The sequence below is a fragment of the Gavialis gangeticus genome, unplaced genomic scaffold (genome assembly GCF_001723915.1).
Source record: "Gavialis gangeticus isolate Ggan-Ray unplaced genomic scaffold, GavGan_comp1, whole genome shotgun sequence".
In the NCBI taxonomy this organism is placed as follows: Eukaryota; Metazoa; Chordata; order Crocodylia; family Gavialidae; genus Gavialis; species Gavialis gangeticus.
The window spans coordinates 8,087,736-8,114,993 of NW_017729030.1; the positions used below are offsets into that span (position 1 = coordinate 8,087,736).

Consider the following 27,258-nt stretch of genomic DNA (forward strand, 5'->3'; position numbering starts at 1 on the left):
GCTGGCTGCATATCAGCAATCCAGACGGGTATTGGCCCATATGGCTCATTGAAAATTGACCACTGGTATTGGCCCAAAAAATCTTTATCAGTGCACCCCTACTAGCAAGTATGGCAGAAGACCAGCTTGGTTTACCAGGGAACTCTTCAGTGAGCTAAAAGACAAAAAAGGGAAGCTTAAAAGAAGTGGAAAGTTGGATGAACAACAAGGGAGGCATATAAGAGTATTCCTCGGGCATGCCGGGATGAAGCTAGGAAGGCCAAAGCACACTTGGAGTTGCAGCTAGCAAGGGATCTGAAAGATAACAAGAAGGGTTTCTACAAGTATGTCAGCAACAAGAGACTGAGTTCAGTCGTGGCAGATGACAGAACAAGGAGCAATGGTCTCAAGTTGCAGCAAGGGAAGTTTAGATTAGATATTAGGAAAAACTTTCTCACTAGGAAGGTAGTAAAGCATTGGGACTAGTTACCTAGAGAAGTGGTGGAATCTCTACCCTTGGAGGTTTTTTTGCCCTGAGTAGACAAAGCTTTGGCTGGGATGATGTAGCTGTGGATGGTCCTGCTTTGAGCAGGAGGTTGGACCAGATGATCTCCTGATGATCCCTTCCAACCCTAACTTTCTACAAATCTAAGACAAATTGAAGTCGTCATTGCCTCTGTGCTCTGGATGCCCACCCACATCATTGTGCTGCTGTCCTGATACCACTGTCTTTGGAGACTGAATATTTTGGTTGTTTTCCAGAAATTGAGAAGAAGGATTAGTGTAACTAGTAGTTGTATAAAGGCAATCTTATCTGAGAGAGATTTGTCCATAGCATTCCATACAACAATCTGAGCTGGATTCTCAACTGGTATAAACTGCTGCAGCTCCACAGCCAGGTCCATCCCTTGTTGGTCTGTTGGTGTTTCATATTCTGGGGGAGAGACTTTTTCTCTGGTCTGAAATCAGAACGGTCAGTTCTAGAGCATGGTCTTTATTTTTAAAAATACTGATTTCACAAAGAATTGTATTTATAGACCTAGAATATGGGGTGAATCTTATACGGGGTGAATCTTACTTCCTTTGTTCATTTGAGCAGTCCCATTAGAGATGGTAAGACTAATAGTCTGAGTTTGGTAAGTGGAACTTATTTTCCCTTGAGTTAGGAAGAATAAATGTTCTATGCCAAAAAGCCTTTCATATATTCTTTATATGTTTCAAGGGGCTGGTGAAAGGCCTTTCCATTAGTCATGTCATTATTGACTTACTCTTCAGGGCCATGCAGCTCTGAGTTTTACAGAGAACCAGTTGGAAGGGAGGGAACCTTTAGTGAGTCCATCTGTTCTTTTGGCGTAGTAACAAAACTAATATTGTTGTTAATAAATCCTTCCCAATGGATGTCTAGACAAGTTTTGAATGTTTTCAGTGAAGAGATTCAACAGCCTTTTTGGTAGCCTGTTCCCTTACCAAGTTTTATTATATTTTTGTTACGGTAGCCCGTAGTCAGAATTTATTTTGTAACTTATCTAATAATAATTTTTTTTGGTCAACTTTAGAATATTTCTTCAGATGTTTGTAGATAATATGCTTTTCTCCTATAGATTTCAGCATATTGGTTTGCTGAACTCTTTCCCCATTTTCATTGTTCTCTTGGACTCCTTGCTAACATGGTTTTCCAAAACTGAAGCCAGAACTGCAGTTAAATCATATCCTTTCTTGTTGTCACCCTTTGGACTTTCTTTCCTGTTGGGAGAAAGATGTATCCTTTCCCCTTGTTAGGCTAGCTGTATAATCAGACAGACTGTAAGTTCGAAAATAATTTTTTGTGGTGTCCTGAAGCTGCAGAATCACAGCCAAGGGAGGCGAATTAATCATCTAAAAGCATCTAGCATGCTTGAGTTTTAAATACTGATTCAGTCCTCCTTACTCTAGCTAGCAGTATCTAACTTGAAGGATGTATATACAATCCAAACGACTCTGAACTTGAAGGTCTGTGATGTTATGTCAGGAAAAGAATTATAGAACTTACCACTGGGGCCTATTTCTGAGAGCACCAATCATTCCCATCATATTCTTTGTACTCTGTCCATTATGGAGGTATTTAAGCACTTCTTCCAAACTGCCAGATCCCAACTGTACAGCAAGATCTAAAATATTACTAAAAAGAAGCACCTTAGTTTGGTGAATTCCATTTCCTTAGCATGTTTTTTTCTAGCTTGTTGTAGGATTTGGGATTATCCATGTTATATAATAAGGAAGTTACACTCAGGTTTACAATGAAAAGTCTGGTACCTAAATCATAATTACCTCTTTATCCATGCATGGTTCCATTCCAGGTTGGGGTGTAAATTCTCATGTATGCAGGGAGTACCTCTTTCACTGGACTATCTCAGAGATTGCTTTTGGGATGAGTTTTACTAAATGTCCTCATTAATAACTTGGACTCGACAGGCATAGGCATACTGATAAAACTTGCTGATGAAGCAAAGCTGGGAGGCACTGGCATAGTGGAGGAAGATTGGGATATCAAACAGGAGATGTTGGGTGATTTTAGGACTAGATTAACAGAAATTAGATTAAAATCAGTAGTACAAAACAAGGTCATACGCTCTAGGGACCAAGTGCAAGAAGTTCTGCTATGATTTGATGTTAGAAATTATCGTGGAAAAAAATACCAGAGTATAGGTTGACCATGAACCATAAAAAAGACGCATGTGATTTTAGGATTGCATCAGTCCAGATATTTCTCCAAAGATTGGGAAATATTAATATCATTGCACAGTTCATGGTGAAACCTCATTTGTGATCCCATGTGCAATTCTTGTCCCTCATGTTCAAGAAAGATCAACTTAAACTGCCATGGGTTCAGAGAAGGGGCTATGAGGATGACCAGGGGCACGAAAAGCTTACTGTACAAGTGAAATTAAGATCTTGATTTCTTTTGCCTAGCAAAACCAAGGCTGAGATGGATTTGATGACCCCTCATTATAACTTTACAGACAGCAAAGGGGGAGAAGGAAGGATGAACCTCCAGGCAGAAAGAAATGCTGTTAATGCTAAAAGACAATATGGGTACAAGAATATATGGTCCACAGGAGACTTTAGCCTAGATTATTAGAAGGTGGTTTCTAACCGTCATAGGAGTGAGATTCTGGTACAGGGGGCTAGAAAAAGTGGGATCAGATTATGCAGCTAGGTTTAGATGGTATCTGATCAATTTATGAAAGGGATCATGTGAAGTGGTTGGCCAAGATAACAGGAGAGTGAACTCCCCAAAGGTCTCTTTCAGTCTGACGTTCCTGTATATTTGCAAGGTAAGTCATTAGTCCAAAACAGCGAATGTAAAGTACTTCAAGCACTCAAAATGTCCCTTTTTCTGAAAAAGGGATTATGAATGGTGCTGAATATTTCAGGCAGGTGACTGGAGTGAACTTTTAACTACATCTGTGTCCTAATAATTAGCATTTAGATGATATTGCATAGGGGCTAGGGACAGACATTCAAAAAGCTGGAGCCTGAATTGATTCAATCTTTGCAGGCAGAGAGGGAATGACTTTTAACCCTCATTCAGAGGGCTGGGTATTCTGGCTGACAGAAGTTTCATGGAGTCCTGATAGGAAGGTCAGAGGCAGGAGCTGCTTTCTAACCTATTGAGCTGAGTAGAAGCTGCTTTCTTAGGTTTAAGATCCAGTGTAAAATCAGATTATTCTTCTGATATTTCCTTTTGTTTGTGTATTCTTACATCTATGTATCTCAACATATGGGTGCAGATTTCTTAGGTTTGCTTCTATAGTACACTTGTTATCCATAGTTTTTTATAAATTATTACTGTCTGTGGTAAGTGTGATTTCAGAGTCTTTGACCATACAGACAGGCCTTTTCCAAGGAAGAGGGGATCTATTGTTTCTGGGCACAAGGGTAGATTTGCACTTGACAAGGGTGTGATTCTTCTAGCTGGCAAAATCCCCGCTGCTAAAAGCTGGCAAGACCTGGATGAGGTGGGCAAGGGTGATGCACCATTGATCAAGGAGATGACCTTTGGAGCATCTTGGTCTGTTTTCAGTGGCCAAGTAGCAGATGTCGAAGTGGGATTTGGGGCTAAAGGGTACCCTGAAGGTTTGAGAGCACCTGTGTCACACTTCTTAAGTTTCTTTACCTGTGTGAGAGCTTATCTTTTGGAGATTTATGTAATGCAGGATAATCACTCATTGTCCTATCTCAGACTGAGCCCCTCCATTTTTCGTCACTGAACCTCTGAAAGTGCCTGTGAGAGAATGGGTTTACTGTTAGCTTGAAGAGTAATACATGTTGTGGTAGGGCAAGGAAGGAAGTCTTAGACTTTCACAGAAAATGTCCCTCCTACCCATGAGCAACTGGTGTCTCCTGAATCTGGGAGGGTACCCAGAGAAGCCGCTGATGGCGGCGGCCCTGTTGGGGGACACCAGCCCTGCTGGACAGCATCAGTGTCAGCCATCGGTGTGGGCACATGCACCCCCTATGAGTTGCCTATGCTCCTACTCATTCCCTCTTACTTGCACCAAGGGAGTTCCAGTTCAACTGACTCTCCTGGTCTCATCTGTGACAGTATGGCATGAGGAAACAGGTAGCTGTGTTCAAAACCATGCAAGACTTTAGACGTTAAAACCAGCCTCTTGAATTCTTTGTGGCTGCTTATTGAGATATTGCGAGCTACTGTCAGATATTTGTCTCATACACATTCTACACAAAGATGAGTTTCCCAAGAATCATGTGCAGCCCAAGGAAGGGACATTACAAACAATATTTTCCTAGTGTGATTTAGGTGAAGATTTATATCTATTTTAACGATATGCCATTTACAGTCCTGGCATAGTAATTGCGGGACCTGCCTGCCATTAACATTTATAAAATCTGTCCTACTTTTGCAGCTCTCCCAGGAGATGTGTCATCAAATGAATATTATAGTTCTTACTGACCTTAATTGGGTTAGTTAAAAGATACCTTCTTAGCAATTAAAATTGCTTGAAAAGCCAAAAAACCCCTCTTCTATTTATATTATATATAAAAGTTCCTTCAGTCTCTGAGAGGATGTGCTATAATTACGTTTTAACCTGTTTCCTATTCATACACTAGCTAAGGTAACCATTTTGCTGTGTTCTTTTATTTTTATATAGATGTACTGAATGTTATCGCCATGGAAAGGCAAAGTGTAAAGCTTTCACAATAACCAACCAGACCTCCAAATGCAGGCATTAATTTATATTTAATTTGGTGTGGCATATCAGTACCATACATTTTAAATATTGATTTCATTAAAGGCTTCTACATGGGAGCTACTTCAAGTATACTTAGTGAGATAAAGGCAAGATAACATAGGTGTACTTTTTAAAAACTTATTAAAAACAAAGAAAACAGTTGGTTAGGAGAGGGAATGTGGCATCTTGATTGATGCAAGAGAATTGGAGCTAAAAATCTTAATTCTGTTGTAGCTGCCAATCTTCTCCATTTGCTTGAGAGAGTTCATTGAAAGCCCTTTCTTTCTTCATGTGTAAAATGCAGATGATAATACATACTTTGTGGGGCCGTTGTATGTCTCAATTCCTCATAGGTGCATAGGATATGAACGTTCTAGTAGTAGGCAGGAATCGCTCTGCATGCATGCAGAGCTCAAAAAGGAAAGGTGAACAGAAGTTAGCACATGGCGGCATTCACCTAGCACAGTCAACAGTATAGACATTGCTGTGGTTTGTGTGTGTATGTCTCAAGGCAGGGCAAGCTGAGATAGAATAGTAGTTAAAATATGAAGAGCAAGAAACTACTTAAGAAAAGTCCAGGAAAAAGTTAAGTGTCAGTACGGAATAAGAAAAGGCAATTGGATTTTTTTGAGCTGGAATTGAGCCTGAATGGAGAGACTAGTTACTGGAACACTACAACAGTGGATCCCTGCAGTGACTTACAAAATGACGATAAGGTGCTTAGAAAAAAAGGTGGTACAAAAGTCGAAACCTATTCAGTAAAAAGGGGAAGGTTATATGTCATCATAGAGAGAGAGAGAAAGAGAGCAAATGCACATGAAAAGTGAATCAAATACTGAAGAACTTAAATAACAAAGGGATGCATCTGTCTTAAGAAGAGATGTAAAATGGATTCTGCTAATGACAGGTAGTATGACAAGTCTGTTGACAAAGACAAAAAATGGTGGTTAGCTGAGAGACAATTGAGGGCTGATCCACAATATCCCGGATTAGGTTTAGTCCAGTGAAGCATAGCTTGGTATGAGACCTCTAAACTTCAGTGGAGAGCATTAAACTGTGGTGATGATCATAAATTTACATGCCAGTTGTATGCAGGTTAAATGTTTCACTACTTACTTTTTTAGTAATTCATATGTTCCTTCTCTCATCCAAGGTTGTAGAAGAGAATGGGGAGCAAGTGCCCTGCTACTCTGTCATGGTGAGTTTACAAGAAGCTGGTGGAGCTGAAACTAAGAACTGGACTGTTCCCAGGAAGCTCAGTGAGTTTCAAAATCTACACCGGAAACTCAGTGAGGTATGAAAAAGTCTCTCAGAAGTGGATTTGTCGTACTAAAATGCTAGGATTTTCCAGTTTTAAATGTGCAAAAAGAACAGTACTTTAAAAAAAAGTTACGATTGCCACCTTTAACTTGGAAACACAGAAATCTTGACTTAAATGACGAAACTTTTTTTTTACAAAGTAAAAAAAAAGCTGTTTCTGTTAATGAGCAAGAATAATATTAAAAGGTGGATGGAAATGTGTTTATAAGCCTTGGATGCTGGTGAGATTATTAGGTTCTTGATGAACAGGTTTATCTTGATGATACACTGGTGCAATAAGAGAAGGACTTGGAAGAGATGGTTGTGTAGGAGGTGATACAGGAAATAGAACACAATTAGTTTTCTGAAATGGCAGTGCATACAGGCTGAAATTTTGGGATGGAAGGATAGATGACAGGCAGTGCTTAAAAGGAAGTCTGAAGTCATGGACGCTTATAGTGCCAAAAGTGCTGTAGCAATTTACAGTGCTACCGAAGTGTGGTATTATCAGGGATGTACATTTGTCTACAACTCCCTGGCTGGCACATTGCAAAGTTGCTCTGAAAGTGTGCTTTCCAATCAGGGGGCAATGGAGGATTGCTCCTCTGCTCCCTGAACCCCAGGGGAGCCTGTCAGTAATTGGTGGGCAGCAGCTTAGTTCCCTGGCAGGCTACCATGAAGCCAGCCACTTTCCCTTCACCCCCTTCTGCCCTCCCCACCCTCCCCCAGCCTCTTGGAGTGGGTGGAGGAGAGCAGATCAATTCTGAGATGCTGGGAGTGCAAGTATGGCATTGCTAAATTATTCCATTTGAAGTGAGGGTTATCTCCTAACACCTCCTATTTTGAATAGGTTACTGCATTCCAGTGATTTGCAACTGTTGCAGGTGAACATGTGATACCACCCCTAGTGGGTAGTTATGGACTGTAGCATTTGACTGTACAGACATTACATGTGGTCATGGGTAGATCAAGGAGTTTTTGAGGTGGGGTTGGGAGTAGCAATAGGCACTGCATCCCAGCTTCTTCACCCCAGGCAGCATCCCAGCTTCTTCACCCCAGGCAGGCAGACTGCTTTGTAGGACCAACAGCAGGAATTTTCTTTTAAGTACCCAAATTAGGAAAATCCCCTGTCTCCTTCCCCAGCTGTCAGCATCCCTTCATTTCCCCTCTTTTGTCAGCATTATGTCCCCTCTTCTTCCATTTGCCCCTTCCTCTACCCAGGTTGGCTGCCAGTGTCCTGGGTGGTTGCGGGGGTGGGGATCCTGATTCCCTGGCTCAGCTGGGAAGGCATCAGAGACAGCAGGTGGGAATCCTTCTTTCTGCCTGGTCCCCCACATGCTGCTGTCTCCTGCTGAGCCTGGACTCAGAGGCTCTGAACTCCCAGCCCACCACTATCTTCTCAAACCACAACTCTCCCAGTTCATTTCATACCAGGCTCAGCACAAGACAGCAGGAGACAAGTTTGGCTATGCTTGCTCCCAGGCTGGCAAGGAACACCCCAGGAACCAGACAGAGAAGGAAGCTCCCACTGCTGTTGCTGTGGCCGCTATTCTCAGCTGGAGCGGGCAGGAACAGCTCTAGAACATCTCCTCCCTGGCCCGCCTGTCCCCACACATCAAGAACAGCAGTAGCGGGGCAGCTGTGCTGTTGAGGATGGAGGGGAAGGGGTGGGTGCCAAGAATTTGAGATGGAGGGATGGGATTTTTACCTGATTTTGGATTTTAAAAATCCTCACTGTTGCTTCTAGTGTAGTCCAAAAGGATGGGGGTGGGGGTGGGGGGGGGTGCATCCAAGGCACTACATCCCTTCTGGATCCACTCTTGCATGTGTAACTATAAAACGTGGGTGGTGTTTCTGCCTTTTATGCCAGCTGACTTGGGCCCTTGATGTCATAGTTGACTTTTGTGTTTATGGTCCGTGACTTACAGACATTGTTTGTAGCAAGGAGGGGCTTCTGCCTAGGTCTCTTTCCTCTTCTGTCTCTGCTTAATCTCTTGTCCTGTTTCTTGTAACTTCTCTGTCTGCTCTAACTGAACTAACTTAATATCCTAATAGTTTGTATTCTGCACTGCCATATGAGACCCTGGCTTGAATGCCGGGCTTGGTCTTTTACTCGCAAAGGAAAGAGCAGCTTGCGAGAGAGTACTTGGGGAAAGAAAGTGGTTCATCTTACTTTGCAGCACTCCTTTGTCTGAATTTGGAATTGGTAGTCAGGGAACTCCACAACATTTGCCATGTCAGACCCGGGTGGGTAAGGGAAAGGATTCCTCGGGGCACCCAGAGGAATGGGAAAGAGACAGGTAAATTAGATGGAGTTCTTTCATTTTCATTTTGATCCAAAACCATGTCTGCATGTTGTCTATACACGTGTATTTAAATTGAGATGGAAAAATCTAACATTCTTTGTCTTTTCTCCTGCCTAGTGTTTTCCTTCATTAAAGAAAGTTCAGTTGCCTTCTCTCAGCAAACTGCCCTTCAAGTCTGTAGATCAGAAATTCATGGAGAAGTCTAAGAACCAGTTAAATAACTTTCTACAGGTAAGAAACAGACTGTGTGCACTCCTGAAGAGTGGAAAAATCTTATTAATGATCAGAGTTTCAAAGCAATTTATGGTTGCCCTTATTTTATGCTGCTGGGGCCTGGAATACAAAGTAGCTTGTAAGTTGAACAGAACTTAACTCCACCCTCAAATGTTAGGGGAAAAAATCTTTTTTCTCTATATTTATCACTCTTATGCAAACCCTGGAAAATCCTGTTGCAGTCACTGTGCTCTCCTTTCATCTCCCTCCCTGGGGTTACCAGAAAACTCGCACGCATCATCCTTCTCTGACTTGTTCTACAAATCTGCACTTCACGGTATTTCCTCTGAGAGCATTCCGGGTGGTGTCACATGTTCAACTTAACATTTACTAAACTCAGTTAAAATGTGAGCAGATGCACTTCCAGGCACCTTAATGTGTGTTAAATGCTCCCATGGCATTGCAAAGTTATTCCATTTGAAGTAAGGGTAATCTCCAAACACCTCCTTCTTTTAATAGGTTCCTACATTCCAGTTACTTGCAACTGTTGCAAGTGAACATATGACACCACCCTGAGTGGATTGTTATGGAGTCCTTTTCCTAAGTGGATCTCTGGGTTTGAGGTACTGTTGGAACCGTTTCTGTTTCACACAAATAGAAACCTGCAAAGAGGGTCAGTGAGAGAGTGCAGGAAATTGACATTTTCAGTGTACTGATGACACCCAGCTGTATATCTCTCTTTGTCTGATTTGAATGATGAAGTTCAATGCCTTAGCTATCGTCTAAGCTAGGCATGGAGAAGAGTGGGCTAGGAACTCAACACTGAGAAAGCAGAGGAGATGATAGGAAAGCAGTCTGAGAAAATGGTGAAGGATGCATCAGAATTGTTAAGGAGGTAGATCTGTCATTAGTTACAAGGAGTCAAAACATATCAGTGTTTTTTGGACCACAGCTGCTGTTAGTTGATCATATCTCATACCTCAGCTGACCCAGACAGCATTTAGCCATCTTCATCAGATTAAGCAATGGTGATCTAGTTACTTTTATCCACACTTTTGCCACTCCAGAGTTAGATTATTGCAGTGTGTCCTATATGTTTCCATACCTTAAAACCATGCATAAGCTGAAGTTGGGATAGGGTACAGCAGTTCACATATTAATTAGCATTTTTTGCTGGGAGCACATGACACCTGTGCGATTGGAACTGTGCTGGCTGCCTGCTCCTCTCTGTGTGAGGTTTAAAGTGCTGGTTTATGACCTATAAATCTAAAATGATAGAGAAATAGGGCTGGAAGGGATCTCCAGAGGTCATCTAGTCTAACTCCCTTCCTGAGGTAGGATCATCCCTATCCAAACCATTTTATACAATCCATAATCTAAACTCTACATACAACTGCCATCAACCCTGACATAACACAGATTTAACACCCTAATCTGCCACAGGTAAAGCAGGAAAACCATAGCAACTAACATCCTGCTTCTATGAAATGTCAGTATATGCTCAAGAGGTCCTGGGTAGAAAAAAGCCCGAAGTGACTTTGGACCAGTGCTGCCTGACTCTCTTCATGTACCATATTGCCACTGCTGAAGTCAACAGGAAGACTCAAATTGGGATCCTTTTTCTGCCATTGGGAAAGAGAAGAGGTCTGGCAAGGCATTTTCACTGTGAGGATTGTAGAACTTGTTCCTTGCTTTGTCCAAAATAGCCCAAATATGTCAAAAGGCCCCTGTTTGAGAAGGTTTCCAGAGAGGTTGGGGTGTGCTTCCTGGATAGTGAAGGGGTAGCTGGCCAGCTGCATGATGTGGCTGAATTCTGTGTAACTGATATATTTTACTTCTGACATTTAAAATTAGTTGCATTGATCATATGACTAATGAAGTTAGGGCAGGGCTGGGCAAAATATGGCCCACAGGCCAGATTTGGCCTGCCAGGCACTTTCATCCAGCTCACGGTGCCCACCAGCAAATTGTGCCCTGCCCAGCCCTTCCACCCACAAGGATGGGAGTGAGGTGCCCACTTGTACACGCAGCCCCAAAGTACCTGATTGCTTTGGTCCCACCCTCATGGGCAGAAGGTACCGGCTGGCCAGCATGCAGCTTCCATGTGGGGTTGTTGCTGCCGCTGCTGATGCTGTCTCTGACACTGCTGCAGCCCCAGGGACCCACTCCGCTTTCCCAGTCTCCTGCTGGCTCTGGGCAGCAGGCAGGGAAGTGGCAGGGGCACGGCTGCAGCTGGGTGGGAGTGCCGAGTGCGGGGTTGGGGCTGGAGCTGGTGGCAGTGCAGAGCTCAGTTGGGCAGCATGTGGGTGTGAGGGAAGGTGGGAGGTGTGGGTACCTCCCAACACTGCCCCCACACTCCTCCCCCATGCTGCGCAGCCCCAGCAAGTGGTGGTAGCAGCAGCAGCAGGTGGGGTGCTCAGGTCACAGGTGCCTGGTGGGGTGTGGCTCCGGCCAGCGCTGCACATTGCAGTGAGAGTCACAACCACTGCTAGGCCACCTGTATCGCTGGCACTCCCTGCCACTCGCATGCAGCCCCTGCGGTCGCACAGCACGGGAGGGAAGCCCCACATGCTGGATCCGGCTGTCTTCCCTGCCAGTGCTGTTCAGCACTGGAGAGAAGTCTCAGGTGCTGGAGCTGGCTGGCTTCTGAGCCCCACAGGGGAAGGTGCCTGGGGCTAACTTCCCCTGCAGTGCAGCCTCAGTGGGGAAAGCAGCTGGCTCCAGTGCCTGAGGCTTCTCTCTGATGCTGCACAGCCCTGGCAGGGAAGGCAGCTGGCTTCAGCATGTGGGGCTTTCCTCCCGTGCTGTGCGAGTGCAAGGGCTATGCGCAGTTGGTATGAAACACCAGCGATACTGACAGCCCAGTGGAGGTTGTGCCCCTCCTTGAGATGTGCAGCACTGGCCAGAGCTGTGCCCCGCCGGGCACCTGAGCCCTGAGCGCCCTGCCTGCTGCTGCGCCATGCCATGGGGGGTATATGGGCAGGTCCCCACATCCCCCACTCTCCCTTGCACCCAACACCCTGCCCTCACAACTCCCCACATATACACAAACCCCCAACATACCCTATGTACCCCCACACACAACCACACCCCCTCACATCCTACCATACACACCCCACCATACACCCCTCTCCACGGTAAACAAAACTAAGAATTTATTTTTTAGTTATGCAGTCACCTCTATATACACTACGCAAGCACAAATCATGACAAAAATACGTTTTGCAGTAAAAATTGAAGTGTTATAGTAGGTGTTTGAGTTTGTGTCTGATTTGTTTTTTTCTGGTTCTAAGATGGTGTACCCTCCCCCCCCCCGGAGTATTTCTGCAGGGTAAAGGGAGGGGCTTCCAGTGGCAAAGGTCAGGGTTAGGTGGTGGGACTTTCAGTCCCAAGATGGCAACTAGGGGCACGGCAGCTGTCAAGGGCGGGGCTACCCATGCGGCCCTGACAGCTCACCAAACCTCGTTAAGCGGCCCTTCAGCCAAATAATGCCCGCCCCTGTGTTAGCCTACAATAAGCATTTCCACTGTTACAAATTAAGTAAATTAAATAAAAGATACTTTTAGGTAACAAAGCTTTTAGAAGTGGCTGTAATTTTATTTCACAAGGTGAAATTGTATTTCTCCTCAGGTAGCAGCAAACAAAAGATGTTACTCCATGCAGAGGTTAATCACAAGTCCTCAGGGCCCATCTATGTCTAACACTGGTTTTGTTTAAAAGTATGCTATTTAATGACTAAAAATGCTGTGGTAGAATTCAGAGTTTGACTAGAAGGCCACTTGTGAGTCAGAACAATTACATCAGTAACTTCATTTGCATGAAAAATATGTTCTTGGACCTTAGAGTAACAATCCTAGCTTTTGTTTGGTTTTCCAGTAGGTTTTTAATACAGTCAGTTGTTGTTGTAAAGCGGAAAGGTTTATTTCCCTCCAGAGGTAAAATAATTGCATGTTTATAATTTTTGAAAAGTAGAATATTGCTGAACTGGAGCTGAGCACTATTAAAATTTAATGCAAACTCTCTCTCTTCCTTTTTTTGAAATGATGATCAGATTTCAGACCTTCAGTGTTTGCCATTTCATTGTTCTGTCCAAAGGCATCTTTAAAAAGTAGCAGGGGTGTTTTGAAATATGACTGTAATTGCAAATCTTACTGCATTTTCTTTAGATGTTGTCACTGCCCTTATAAATACTTGAGTTTTTAATACTAAACTTCTGTCTTTTCCTTCTTACCCTTTCTGTATCTTCTGTGCTGGAATAGTTTAGCTACCCATCACTCTCTATTGCTTGTGTCCAAATGCCCTGTCTTCCACCCTTGTAGACTTTTGGTGCACACTACTCTTTTCTGCTTTACAAAAACATTTCCTCTCTTAGCCTATTCTGCTCCTCTGCTTCTCATTCCTGCTGCAAATTCCCTCTTCTCATACTTGCATCCCATGCAAGGAGCTAGTTCTTTACAGGTTTCCCTGCAGACTGATTTAATTAGGTAGAAAAACAAGGCAGTCGGGCATCTCCAAATTAATTTTTTTACTGGAAAATAAAATGGATATGGCAGCCTGGCTGCAGGCAAGAGTTTAGCAGGTGGGGAATTACAGTAGTGCTTGCTAAGGCGATGACTTGTTGGTAAGAGTCTAAGAAGGTCAAGGGACATACAAAGCTCTCCAAAAATAAGCTATTTGTCAGAATTTTACTTTAATTGTGATTATGCTCAGAACAGTGATCGTGTAAAAATAGGTCCTTCTTACTCAATCAGCATGTGCTGTGTGTAGGAGCCCAGAAAGCAGTGCAAGAGTGAGCTGGATTCTATTCTAGGTCATGCTTTGTTACCAGAATTGTCAATCAAGAACCTAGTTCTCCTCACCTGTCTGTTGGCCTAACTCAATAGTAAATCAGTTGCAAAGGTAAGTCTGCTACTGGTGTAAGCGGGGGAAGTTCTGTCTCTGGGCTTTTCTTTCTTTATTTGTGGGGATGTACAAGCTGGGGAAAAATCATTTTAACTGTGACATCTCAAATTTGAACTTCTGGCATATAGGTTTTTAGAAAACATCCATCTAGTGGCAAGTTAGTGTAGTCTGTCAATGATTGAGAGAATGAATTTAGAGCCCTGCAATGTCATCTCAGTTTTACATTTTAATTAAAAACTTTTTAAAATAAATTATCTACAAACTAATCTACCTAGTGTAAGGACACTATCTATTTTGAAAAGAGAATTTTAACATTTAAAAATGCTATTAATTTGGAAAAATTACAATTTCAGTAAGATGTGTTAGCATTGATGCAAAGTATTAGCTTTTTTTTTCACTATGCATCTCAGTAGTGTATTCATCACTTATTCTGGACAGGCTGACTCACCTTATTGCTTAAATCATGTTTAATTGCTATGTTTTGAATATTTTTCTTCCACAGAAACTTCTTTCCGATGAACGATTATGTCAGAGTGAAGCACTTTATGCCTTTTTGAGTCCTTCCCCCGAGCACCTCAAGGTTATTGATGTGCAGGGAAAGAAATCTTCCTTTTCACTCTCATCATTTCTTGAGAGATTTCCTGGTGATTTATTTTCTCATCAAGAGGTGAGTGGTAGAAAAGTAATCTTCCTAAATTTAATAATCTGTCCAGAATAAGCAGGACATGTCATTAATATAGTCTACTTGATTGACGGTTAATATTGGAAGACGTTGCTTAATTTGCTCTAAGTGAACCAGGGATAAGAGATGAGAATGCTCTACTAAATTTGAAGTAATTTACAAATACACATGTTTTTGTACTTGTGGGCAAATCCTATAATATAGACAGTCGTATAAATTGCATATTTCAAGTTTAATGAAATCGCATCAGTCTGAGACCTTTTCTTGCTAGCGAGGCTTCAGACATGGAAGCCTTATTTTATTAGGGGCTGCTTTGTTGTCATCTGCATTTGAAAGGCAAAATCAATTACTCTTCATACAGGACTTATAGACAGCAGTGAATTCCATCAGGAGGAAGAAAATCACTTAAACCGTTTCAGATGCTGCAGGGCCAGTTCAGTGCAAGATTTCATCATTTTATTTAATAGAGATGATTTTTGATGAAGTGAAACATCTCTGCAAATCTATATATCAGCCATTTTCCTGTTTTCCTCCTTCATAACTGGCCGTCATTCTTTTGACTCTCATGGTTCCCTGATATACTGTTCAATTTCACCACCTGTAGTTTCCTTCTTCTGTCCCCCATATAGTCTTCCCAAACTAATAGGATGCAGTATACCTCTGAAATAAAGGATATTCAGACCCAAGATCAAGCAAATAAAATTCAGAGATGTAGCATCCTTTTTGTAAAATTGTTCTGCTCCCACTTCCGGGACTGCAGTAACCCTCATTTCTCAAGTCTGAACTGCAAAGGTGCACTGGTTGGTGGATCTACAGTGGCTGTCGCCTGCCTTGTGCTCTTTTAACTTGTCCCATACATATCCCCTACCTCTTAATATGAGAAAATGTGAAGGGTGTTCTCAAATAATTGCCTCTGCAACAGGCAAAGGATGCAGATCACCACTTCTGTTTAATGGGCTTCTCACATCTTGCCTTCATGCAAAAAATTATATTAGTTCTTCTGTCTGAGGCCCTGTATGGCTCTGAAAGAGGGTTCTTTAACTTGGAGAGGTCCTGAGACGCCAGTGCCATATCCTTCTCTGTGCTTCTAAAGTGCATCTAGAGTACTTCTCAATCCAGAATGAAATCTCCATGGAGATGAAAGGGGATGAAGAAACTAAGCCAGTTCCTTCAAAAGTGAATGAAGGTAGTGCTGCCTGAAGGTAGTCCTTGCAGAACTAAAGTGCTGAGGAAGACCTTCAGCTTTTTGATAACCTTCTCAATCACTGTCCTAATAAGTTCAAAGTGTTATTCAAGGCAAAGGAAAGTTGCAAAAAAGTAGGATCATGTTTCTTCAGAGATGTGTAGAGTTTGCTTCATTCAGAAGAATCTGAGATTTCCAAGAGTCCCTCTGATATTAAATTTCACAAAGACATCAAAGCTGTTGTGCACATGATAGATGTCGTGGAGATATCCCAATGACTAGGTCCATTTAAGTTTCGAGTATCTTATGATTTTATCTATCATGGGGGAAATTTAGGAAGAGAAAGGACCATTTCTGTTCTCTAAGGTGCAAGCCAGCTCCCAGTAGGACACTTCAGTGAGAGGCTTGAGCCCTAGATGATGACAGTAAGCCTGCAGAAATTCTGCTGGTCCTTCCCACTATCTAGAAAAGGAGGCAGCAGCGTTTTGGAGCAGAATGGGTGCTTTAACAGAACTTAGTTCTGAGTGTGGACTTTTGCCAACCCAGTCTATGTTGCCACAGCTTCATTCGCTGCCATCTCTTCAGTGCTGCCATAGCCACTTATCCCTGCTGCCAATCACAGCACTGCTTAAGCCTTTCAGCTCTGTAGGGCCAGATACAATGGCTCTGAGGGCTGGATCTACCTCGCAAGCTGTAGATTGCCAACCCCTGATCTAGCATGTCTTCTTGACAACTACTGATAAATTCCTGATGCGAAACTGCCTTTGACAAAGAACTTCAGTAGGGCCAGGAAGAGAACTTGGGAAGTCTTGAACTTGGGAGCCCATCTTTTTGACTTGGCTGTCACATCTTGTACTGAGCCATAAAAAGTCTGTATCTTTCAGAATGAAACAAAGAATAGCCCATTAATTGGAATTACAGTACACATGATGTCATCATGCCAAGCAGTTTTGATTTTCTGTTTTGTTCATTAAATGTTCTAGATACACCAGCTGCAAGAAACCCTTTCCATCCTCTTCTAACTTTTCCCTTTATGAGGCATGTCACTTCAGGCTATCACTTTTGAACACTGCAGTTCTGTTGTGTATTGTAGACAGTTTTTGGATATAAATGCACTCCTGGGAAATGTAGTGCTGCAAAGTATAGTAGTAGGCAACTGTCATAACTGTTTTATTTACACAAGGAGGTCTTTTTTCAACTTATCAGGCATTACCTAATTCTCCATATTTCTACTTTTAAAAGTATAAACTAAATCATACTTGTAACTAGATACTAAATTAATACAAATATTTCATGTCAAAGATAGCAGATCAGAAACTGTTTTGTCTTCTGGAAAATTCTTGTCTCACTGCAAATTTAACTGCAGTTGCATTGATAAAATAGAAATGTCTCTTCTGCTGTTTATTGTACTGAAATAAAAAATAGACCTTCACTTGGAAGCCCCGGGCTACAAATATGGGGTTTGTTTCTTATTTTAACTAAAAAGGTGCACAACCCAAGCTCATTTCAAGTTCTTGATCTCAGGTGCTCCTTTATTTTGTACAGTATGAGCATTTACTACATATTCTATTTTTTTCTCATCTTTACAATTTCTAGAGGAATATGCTTCTATGTTGTGACTTTTTTCTTGGTCATCGCTCATACCGCATAAATGTATAAATTTGTTATAATTTTTCAGGTATAAAATCTAATTATTGGAGATTTGCATTTGATTTGTCCCTCTTCCACTGCTACAGCAGGGAAAATAAATTTGGGGATCAGGTAGTCCCTTTGCTCTTGGCTTCCCCCCAAACTTTTTTTCCCCCTGGCAGCCCCTTCTCCCTCTCCTTAATCTCAGGCCCTGCTTTCTCTGAGCACATGTAAATAAGAAATAAGTTGGAAAACAAAAACCTTCAAATTAAACATGGCTGTAGCAATTTGCATATAGTACCCATAAACATAGTTTATCTAGAACGGATACATCTTACCTTTTTTTTAACTGCTGCAAGTTTTAGGACAGGCATTCCATAAACACACTTTATGAGCAGCATGTCTGGCACCTATTTATAAGCAGTACAAACTATACATGATATTTGTTCAAAGCCCAATGGCTTGTGATGTATCACATAGTTCATTGGGCTAGGCCCCATTGTAGTCAACAGCATTTAAAGCCATGGTGACCTCACAGCTCAGCACTGCTCAGTATGTGTGTGTACTTCAGATACCCCCCTCCAAAGGATGCATGTGCTAGTTAGCCCCCACTCATAAGTGGAATGGGGTGCTCGTGCCATGAGTCCTGGATACTTCAAAAATGTATATGCAGATGAGGTGCAGGCCAACCTGCTCTGGCTTTATCCTGTGGAGGGTGGAGCCACACTAATATGCACCAGGCTGAAGGTGGCGGGGCAACAGAGGGATTTTGGATGACCTGTTTGGGGCTGCTGATTTATGATGTTTGCTAGATATTTAAGGCTGGTGAAGAAACAGGAATCATTGAAAATGGGAAAGAAAGGCACTGCTCAGCTGTGGGAATAAAATGGAAGTCAAACTGTATGCAGTGTAGTGGTTAACCATGACTTTAAAAACAGTCAGTAGTGAGGAGGACTGCACTTAAAGGGCACTACCATATATCTTACTTAAATGGGTTTCACTAATCTATCCTTATGGTAAGTTCCCATCAGCATCTCAGCCTTGTTTAAGCTTAGGGGTTTTTGGGCTCTTTCCCTTCTGATCCATCTGTTCCATCTGCTTGTGGGCCCCTTTCCACGATCGTGGCTCCTGCTGCTGTCCGGTCTGTATTCAGGAGGACTTCTCTTCTTATAGTAGGGGTGGGGGAGGTTACCCAGGGATTCTGGTTTTCCTTTAGGGACTCTGGTTTTCCTCTGGGGACTCCAGGATCTCCCCCTTTCTGCCGGGACCTCCATGTCTGAGCCTTCATTTTCCTCCTCTTCTGGGGCTCTTTCCAGATTGCACCCTTGGGAGTTTTGGCCTTCCCTTTCACCTCCTTTTCTGTCCTTTCCATTTTTACAGCCAGTTCATCCTCCCTTTCCTGTTTTCTGAGTTGCTTCACCATCCTTCTCAAGGCTATCACTTTTTCCTGAGCACGGGTTTCTTTCTCTTTTTTGGAGAGAGGTTTCCCTCCTGCCTCCTCCCTTGCTGGGCGGTTTTCTGCCCCCTTCCTCTGTTTCTGCCTCCTTAATTGTGTTTGGGGGAGTACTTTCTGCCGCCTTGGCCTCAGTTGAGGGAGACTCACTTTCTGGGGTTTTTCTCTTGTTTTCCCCTTTCCCAACCTTAGCTTAGGCTCCGGGACACTGTTTAAAGATGTTCCCCTCCTTCCAACACATTACACTTCCGTTCCTTCCCACACCCCTTGGCTTCATGTCCCTTTTCCTCATATTGCTGTACCTCCAGGTCTGCAGGTCTGGTGCCAAATCCCTGCTGAGGGAATACTTGTTTGTTGGGGGGTTTTTTTGTGTGTGTATTTTTTTTTTTTAAGGGCCCCACACAGATTCAGCATGTTTGGCTAATGTGGGCCATGTGTTTTTGTAGTCATGCTCAGTGTTGGTTGCGTTAGTTGACTTTATGGCTGGTTTCTATTGCTGAGCATGTGCATCAGTTTAATGACAACCAGTGTATTTAGTGAGATTTCCTTGTATATGATTATAAGAGGAGGGGCTTTTCCCCTCATGCCAGTTTGAAGGAAAATCTTGTCTTGTATTTGAGTAAATACAGTAATATTCTCTCTTGCTTACTGTTTTTAAGATTACATAGTGTAGCTATTTCAGGTCTCTACAGTTCACATGCACCATCCTTGGGAAGGCTGCTGTAAATTTTATAGCCCATTTCTTAGCTGTTAAGACAAAACTCAAATGAGGGTTGGGGGGAAAAGAGAATTACTAGTATTTTGCACCACTGGGGATGAAAGGTGCCTCCAGTTCATAAGCAAGGTAGCAAAGTATTTAAAAAAGAAAAAAAGCACCATGGAATAAATGTTGTAGAATGAGGCAAGAAGCATGAAGTGGTAGAGAAAGGAGCACTAAAATTAATGCTGGTAGCAACTTTCTTTCATTCTGTGCTTGTCTTGTGTCTCTAGGAGGAAATAGAAGAGGATAGTGACCTGTCTGACTATGGAGACGAGGTGGATGGGAAACGAGATGCTCTTGCTGAGCCATGCTTCATGCTGATTGGAGAGATTTTTGAGCTGCGAGGAAGTAAGTTTTGAACCTGCTTGTTTCCTAGTGGACTTTATTAGACAAGAAGGCTAAGAAATTATCAAACTGCTTGCTTTTATACTACTCCAGTGAAGGGAGACCTTTTTGCTATATAAAATACTGATTTCTATGAAAATTGTAAATATTTTTGCTGTCATTTATAAATCTGAAATTTATGGCTGTGAGGTTAAAATTTAAATCACAGTAACAGTGCAACAGGTTGGGGTTTTTTAATTCAATATGTATAACTTTACTTTCTGTTTCCAAAAAGCAGATAGGATCAGTATGAGCTTTTGTTTATGTGCTGCATTTTTCAATTGAATAAATTATAAGGAAAAGACATGTAAATGTGTTATCAGTGAACATACCAGTGTCAGAACAACATGGCTTTGAGGCCTATTATAAATAGCAGAAGTACATGATATACAAGGCAATATAAAGATAAAATTATTATCCTATTTGGTACCAAGATCTTTCATCCCATTCTAAACTGAGAAACTGCCTTTTTTTTCTTGTTTGCAAATGTGTCCGGAATAGCAGAATGCCGTAAGTCATGTTCTCTGGTTTTGGAGAACAAGGAAGACTTAGGTTATAGTACTGGACTTAGAAATGTAAGCCTTTTACATTTTCTTAAAGGGAAAAAATGCTTCTCCAATATGAAGCAAAAATTAACCATTTAGATAATTGCCTATAAATGAAGAGATAAAAAACGGAAAATAGCTTAAAAAGAATTGTTTATATACCTTTGGCAAAAGTCCTGAGGTAGCTGTAAGTTGTGGAGAGAAAATGCATTGGAAAATCAGATGATATCTTTCTGTCAAAAAAAAAATAAAATAAAATTTGTCATTAAGACACAGTGGTTTTGATGCTGGCCACATAGACATTCACTAAGCATCATATTGTTCCAGAATACTTACTCTCTTTTCCTCCTGTTTTTTGTTTTAGTATGACACATTCTGTTACAATACATAGAAAACTGGAAATAGGGATTCCAATTTAACATGTTTTCTTTTTGTTATTTTCAAACATGTCCTTGGCTTTTTTATGTAGCTTGTTACCAATAATATTTTGGTGATCCTTGCATTATATCTGTATTTATGAACTTTCACTAGCAGTCCCTTGAGGAAAAAGTGGCAGGGTTGAGAAATGTGATGCAAGTACCATATTTACTCAAATCTAGGACTACCCTGAATTTGAGGTGGCTCCCAATAATTAGATTCTATACATGGAATATTTATAAATGTCATAATGTTCCATGTATAGAATCTAATTATTGGAGGAGGGTCATCTTTAATTCATCTCTCCCACCCCTAGGGCAGAGGCTGGTGGTGTGGAGAGGTCAAGCAGCTTGCCCTCTGCCCCCAGCCTGCCTGCTTCCTTGCTCCCCTGCCCAGCCTCTGCTCCACACTGCCGGTTCCATCCCTATTCTAGCCTGGGACACAGAGTGCAGCCCCAGCCCAGCCCCCATAGAAGCCATGCAGGCTGCGTGCCACTGCTATAGGTCAGGCTGGGGGTGTGCTTAGTGCCCCAGGCTGCAGCTTGCATGGAACCTGCCATCACAGAGCAAGGGTGAGGAGGTGGGGGAGCAGAGGTTGCGCGGAGGAGAGGGAGATGGGTGGAAGAGGCTGCAGGAGGGAGATGGCAGGATACAGAGGCAGCAGGAGTTGGCCAGGACAGGCATTAGCTGCATCTATGACCAGACTCTGGGTAGGGGCTGTATTCCAAGAGCAGGCACCTGCCCCCCGTACCCTCATACACAATTCTAAGATGAGGGCCCTTTTCCACCTATGTTAAATGGCAGTGGGGGGAGAAATCTTCATCTTAAACAAATAAATATGGTAGTTAAAAGCAATTACTGAACCTTTCCATTTTCATGCCTTGGACAAAAGGCGGACCATCTGGATTGAATTTCATAGTTTCAAGGGTCGGAAGGGACCTGAGCAGATCATCTAGTCCGACCCCCTGCCATGGCAGGAAGAGCACTGGGGTCAAATGACCCCAGTAAAGTGGTCATCCAACCTCCTCTTAAAAACCCCCAGGGTGGGAGCCTGCACCACCTCACTTGGAAGCTGGTTCCAGACTCTAGCCGCCCTAACCGTGAAGTAGCGCATCCTGATGTCCAACTTAAACCTTCCCTCCGTCAGCTTGTGACCATTGTTCCTGGTCACTCCTTGCGGCGCTCGGGGGAACAGGGACTCCCCCAGCACCTGCTGATCCCCCCTAACCAGTTTATAACAGGCCACAAGATCCCCCCTCAGCCTTCTCTTTTGAAGGCTGAACAGGTTCAGGTCCCGCAACCTTTCCTCATAGGACCTACCCTGCTGTCCCTTGATCATACGAGTGGCCCTCCTCTGGACCCTCTCGATGCTGTCCACATCCCTCTTGAAGTGCGGCGCCCAGAACTGGACGCAGTACTCCAGCTGCGGCCTGACCAGTGCCGCATAGAGGGGGAGGATCACCTCCTTGGACCTGCTCGAGATGCATCTGTGGATGCACGACAAGGTGCAGTTGGCCTTCCTAGCCGCCTCCCCACATTGCTGACTCATGTTCATCTTGGAGTCAATAATGACTCCCAGATCCTTTTCCACCTCCGTGCTGACAAGAGGGGAGTTCCCCAGCCTGTATGTATGGTGCCGATTGTTCCTCCCCAGGTGCATCACCTTACACTTGTCCGTGTTAAACCCCATCCTGTTCTCCTCCGCCCATCCTTGTAACCTATCTAGGTCTAACTGTAGCCTGTTGCTCCCCTCAATTGTGCCTACTTCCCCCCACATCTTAGTGTCATCAGCAAACTTGAACAGGGTGATGTTTCTCTCCTATTCCCTGGCCAGTGTAGCTTTTGAACACAAGAAACTCCTAAACTTAGCTCTAAGGGGAACGTTCCAACAGGCATGCACATGCAAGGGCACGCATCTCCTGCGGGACAAGTAGTTGGTGCTTTTCCAGACCACCATGTTAGGATATGGGCACACAAACAACGAAAAGGGACAAAAATGCATAAGGCTAGCAGCTTGTATGTACTGCTGGGCAAGAGCCAATAGTTACCACAGAATAACAGACATGCTGTTATTGTTCGTGTGCTCATGCCTTCTGAAATTCATTTTAACTTTTATAAAAGTGACTGTAGAATTAATCCCACAAAATAACTCCTGATTTCATTAGCTTTGGGCAACCAGCTGTACAAGTTTAAATAACTGCCAAATATGAATGACCACAACAGCTCTTAATACAGGGCTTAGGACAAAACTTGAATTTAAGTGAAAATGTCACTATTAGAAGCGTCTAACGTGAGAACAGGTATCCCATGCCAAATGTGAATATTATTTCTTGGAAACCTGCTGATTGTGCAATGACCTTTAGTTTTTTAGGCAGATGTGGTTCTTTGGGTAAATCTCATATCTTTTATTAAACCAACTCAAATAGCTGAAAAAATTCTCCTTAGCAATTCTTAGTGATTGGAAAAAATCCTCTTGGCTTTCGGGTTTGCTAAGAAGAATTTTTCCAACTATTTGAGGTGGTCTAATAAAAGATATCAGATTTACCCAAAGAACCTTGTCTGCCTCTGTCCTTAAACCAACATGGCTACAACCCACACCCCTTTAGTCTTTTAGAAATGTGAAGGAACTACTAATGTATCCCAGAAATGAGAGCATAGCAGGAAAGGTAGGATAAAAAAAAATCAAAAGAAACAAGAGGATGGTATATGTAAAATTTTAAAGGTATAAAATGAATACAGCTAATCCTAGATCAACATATTTTATAGTGTGTTCTTGAGTAATGACTGTCAGACTGATCAAGTTGCTGAATGTTTAGCCTTTATTTTCTTTTCTTTCATTGTTCTAGTGTTCAAGTGGGTCAGAAAGACATTAATTGCACTAGTACAAGTCACTTTTGGAAGAACTATCAACAAGTAAGTAGCTATTGCTTTAGTTCTGATCCTAGAATCAATGCTCCATGAATAAATAAGTTATAACAAAAGGGTTACTAGCAATCCCTTTACGTAGTTGTGACCTAGCCATTGTTATCTTTCTGCAGTTTCATTTTATTCGGATGTTAATCGGGGGAGAAGCAAGCACAGAAATTCAGTCAGTTATCCCTTCTGCATGTATAAGTTATAACACAGTCCTAATGTCAGGCTTATTTCACAGGGAAAGAGGCCTGTGTGGTGTATTGAGAGCTGGATAAAATCCAAGAAATCTTGTCATGAACAATATTTTGAAAAAATTGTCCTTGGTCAAAAGGTATTGAGTAATGGAGGTCTTCTGCCAGGGGCAAATGCCTGTTGTAAGAGTGCGACTGTCAGAGAAGAATTTTGGTGTAAAATCATGGCGGTGGTGGAGCAATGTAGCTATATTAGTTCAGGAAATATGTGAGAGGCAGGGATTTTTCTGGGTGATATCTTTTATTGGACCAATTGCTTGGGATAATTTTAAACAAGCTTTTGAATGCAGGGTATTCTTCTTCAGGTGACCTGAATTTTAGAAATGGGTAACAAGAGGGAGAGTCAGCACCAGATTGCCAGCTAACTCCTGACATAACATCAGCATGTACACCATGAATCATAATTCAAACACTTCTGACTTGGCAAAATCTGTTACTTCTGTCTCCTCTACTGACTTTATGCCTGTGGTCAGCCAGCACCATTTCCGTGTTTCTTCCTCTTCCTCCTTCCCTGCCCCCAAGGAGGAATACAAGAAGGATAAGTTTCCATGTTGTGTCCCTCGAAAGTGCTGCCTGGGGCAGAAGGAGCTAAAGGACCCATTTAGTTCTGGGCTGTTCATGGTCCCTGTCATTATTGAGATCAGTATTGGGAGCCTCTCTTAGTTACAGCAGTTTTCCTGAATTGCCCTATGAACCACAGCTGTGCCTGGAATCTCCTCAGTTTGGTGTGCTCGTTCTGTCTCTGGTTTACTTCCTGGGCCAGGACTTTCCAGGTGGTCTTTGGAAAATGACTTTCCATATTTGCTACACTGGAGAAATCCTCCCTGACCATGTACAAGGCTTTTGGAGAATCTTTCTGTTGCTTTAGCTGTAAAATTACAAATCACAGATGACGATTTCACCTTCCTTCTGTTAGGAGCTTGAACTCTATCATTTGTAGTTACTGTCACCCAAGTTAGCTTCCACTTTCTCAGCAAATTCTTCCCTGTTTGAGCAGCAAGCCTTTTCATCACCTATACCCAACAGTTATCCCCGACACAGCAGAGCTTGCTGAACTGCCTGTGCGCTACTGTATTTTCCGTAAGCCCATGGTATCTGGTTGCAATATAGCACTTCACTCTCCTCCTTTTCCTAACTAAGCCTTTGTGCTGCTACTGCTTTTAATGTGCATATTCCTTACCTTTTGTTGGAAGTCAAATTTTTGCCACTCCCAGTATCGCAGTTACACACTGAAGCAATTTAAGCCCTATTTCTGGTTAGAGTGCACATAGCTTGTTTGTTTGGATCCTGGTCAAATCATCTGAAACCCTAGTTTAATAAACTGGTACAGGTGTATGCTGTCATACAGATGGAGGGTCATTGCTTCCATCTCAAGAGACAATCCAGGGTGAAAAGGCTTGTGCTGCCTAAGAGTTGAAATGCCAAGGTATGACCTCTTCTCTTTTTACGTTTCTTTTTGAAGACAAATACGTGACACAGTAAATTGGATTTTCAGCGAGCCAATGCTTGTTTACTACATCGGTGTGTTCCGAGATGCTTTCTGGCCAAATGGAAAACTGGCACCTCCAACAAGATCCAGAAGCGACGAGCAAAGCCAGGAGACCAAACTGAGAGCACAGCAAAAACTACTTGAAAACATTCCAGGTAAGAATATCACAGTCAGATACATGAAAAATAAAGGTGCAGCTCAGTTTTTTCTGGTTTTGCCTGCCTTCTAAGGTTGCAACCTGTTACAACTGTGGTACCACCCTTCCTCCCTTGTGTCTCCGGATGGTGTCATGCAGCACTGCTCTGTGCTGAGGGGACTTCTGTGCCCTGGTCTAACAGAAGCAAAATCAGTGGGACCTGGCTGGGTTTTTTCTTAGAATCATAGAATAGAAGGACCAGAAGCGACCTGTAAGTTCATAGAGTCCAGTCGCCTGCCATGGGCAGGAGGTGATTGGGCTCAAATGAACTGCATGAGGTGCTTGTCCAACCTCCTCTTGAACACCTCCAGGGATGGTGGCTGTACCACCTCTGCTGGGAGTGTGTTCCAGATTCTAGTTACTCTTACGGAAAAGAAGTTTTTCCTTGTGTCTAGCCTAAATTTTTCCTCAACTAGCTTGTGCCCGTTGGACCGCATCCTCCTGAGGGGTGCCTTTCTGAAGAGCTGCTCCCCTAGAACTTGGTGTTTACTCCTGACATACTTGTAGGCAGCTATCAAGTAGCCTCTCAGTCTTCTCTCACTCACACTGAACAGACCCAGTTCCTGGAGTCTCTCTTCATAGGGCCTATCCCTCAGGCGCTTGATCATGCGGGTGGCCTTTCTCCATAGCCTTTCAAGCTTATCCACATCCTTCTTGAAGTGCAGTGCCCAGAACTGGACACAGTACCCCAGTTGTGGCCTCCCCAGTGCCGAATAGAGTGGGGGGAGCACCTCTCTGGATCTGCTGGCAACACATCGGCTGATGGACACCAGAGTTCTGTTTGCCCGGTTTGCAATTTCATCACACTGACTCGTATTCATCCTTTTCACCCCAAGGTCCCTTTCAGGTGCAGTACCAGCCAGTGGGCTACTACGCTTCGTATAGTTATGGTGAAGGTTCTTCCTATCCAGATGAAGGACCTGGCACTTATTCCTGTTGAACTTCATCTGATTGCCTTCTACCCATAGGACCAGCCTTCTTGAGCTTCAAATAATATTGGGGCTAGCTTAAAGTTTTCCCTTGGGTCACAATATCCAGTAAAAACTTAGTGACTGTTCCCACCATTCCCTATTGAGACATGTGACCTTTGTAAGTAAGTAAGTAAGCATTTTAGAATAAGGTAGGAAAAATAATAAGGATTAAAAAAATTAAAATTTAAAAACTCTAATCATGTCCTGATACTGGGTTGCACACACAATTGCCTGTGCACCTGTGTGGACTTCTTCCTTTTGCCCTAGTGTTTTTGATCACCTTTCCATGGTAGAATACTGCAGTTTAGAGATTGAGAACAAGAGTAACTGAAGTATCCTAACACTCATACCCGTATTTTAACCATTGAATAGGCTCTTCCTTGGCAGGTTAATACACTCGCCTTTTCGTACAGATTTGTCTTCATTCAGCGAAAGGAGAAACACTGTAAGTCA

The 27,258-nt window shown here is 42.8% G+C and overlaps 1 protein-coding gene across 2 annotated transcripts in view; it reads left to right on the forward strand.

The window, feature by feature from the left end:
* The window catches only part of SNX25 (sorting nexin 25), a 167,974-nt gene that overhangs the window by 135,748 nt on the left and 4,968 nt on the right, over positions 1 to 27,258 (forward strand). For both annotated transcript variants that reach the window (XM_019521916.1, XM_019521917.1), the window contains 6 exons: positions 6,367 to 6,507; positions 8,936 to 9,049; positions 14,436 to 14,600; positions 19,871 to 19,988; positions 23,832 to 23,898; positions 25,612 to 25,793. In XM_019521916.1, the coding sequence (XP_019377461.1) occupies positions 6,367 to 6,507; positions 8,936 to 9,049; positions 14,436 to 14,600; positions 19,871 to 19,988; positions 23,832 to 23,898; positions 25,612 to 25,793 (787 nt within the window). The remainder of the gene's footprint in view (positions 1 to 6,366; positions 6,508 to 8,935; positions 9,050 to 14,435; positions 14,601 to 19,870; positions 19,989 to 23,831; positions 23,899 to 25,611; positions 25,794 to 27,258) is intronic.